The following is a 666-nucleotide window of genomic DNA, read 5'->3' on the forward strand; positions in this document are numbered from 1 at the left end:
AATCAGATCACTCCTAAGGTGCTGCAAGTGTGGGCTAGGATACTGTGTGCAGTTCCCAATTCTCGCTTAGTGGTAAAATGCAAACCTTTCTGCTGCGATAGTATTAGGCAGAGGTTTCTCACGACGCTGGAGCAGCTTGGGTTAGAATCAAAGCGTGTTGATCTCTTGCCGTTGATTCTTTTCAACCATGACCATATGCAAGCTTATTCCTTGATGGATATTAGGTAAGATTTGACACATCGTTCTCTGTAAAACACCGAGGCGAATAGATTCACATATTCAATTTACATTTAATGCAGTTTGGATACATTCCCTTATGCTGGTACTACTACTACGTGTGAATCTCTCTACATGGGAGTTCCATGTGTTACAATGGCTGGTTCAGTACATGCGCATAATGTTGGTGTCAGTCTTCTCACTAAAGTTGGTAAGCACTCAGCAAAGTTTGGTTCTTTTGCCAAGTTTGGTTATACTCAGGACATCTTTTAGCTAATGCAATCATTTCTTGAATCAGGATTAGGACACCTGGTTGCTAAAAACGAGGACGAATATGTTCAGTTATCTGTTGATCTAGCCTCTGATGTCACAGCTCTTGCTAAATTGAGAATGAGTCTCCGGGATCTAATGGCTGGATCTCCTGTTTGTAATGGACCTTCCTTTGCTGTT

The 666-nt window shown here is 41.7% G+C and overlaps 1 protein-coding gene across 1 annotated transcript in view; it reads left to right on the forward strand.

Annotated features, from left to right (window-relative positions):
• The window catches only part of LOC104773878 (probable UDP-N-acetylglucosamine--peptide N-acetylglucosaminyltransferase SPINDLY), a 7,274-nt gene that overhangs the window by 4,953 nt on the left and 1,655 nt on the right, over positions 1 to 666 (forward strand). Inside the window, exons 16-17 of the mRNA XM_010498559.2 lie at positions 7 to 224; positions 300 to 351. Of these exons, the coding sequence (XP_010496861.1) occupies positions 7 to 224; positions 300 to 351 (270 nt within the window). The remainder of the gene's footprint in view (positions 1 to 6; positions 225 to 299; positions 352 to 666) is intronic.

Source organism: Camelina sativa, chromosome 1 (genome assembly GCF_000633955.1).
Source record: "Camelina sativa cultivar DH55 chromosome 1, Cs, whole genome shotgun sequence".
Classification (NCBI taxonomy): domain Eukaryota; kingdom Viridiplantae; phylum Streptophyta; class Magnoliopsida; order Brassicales; family Brassicaceae; genus Camelina; species Camelina sativa.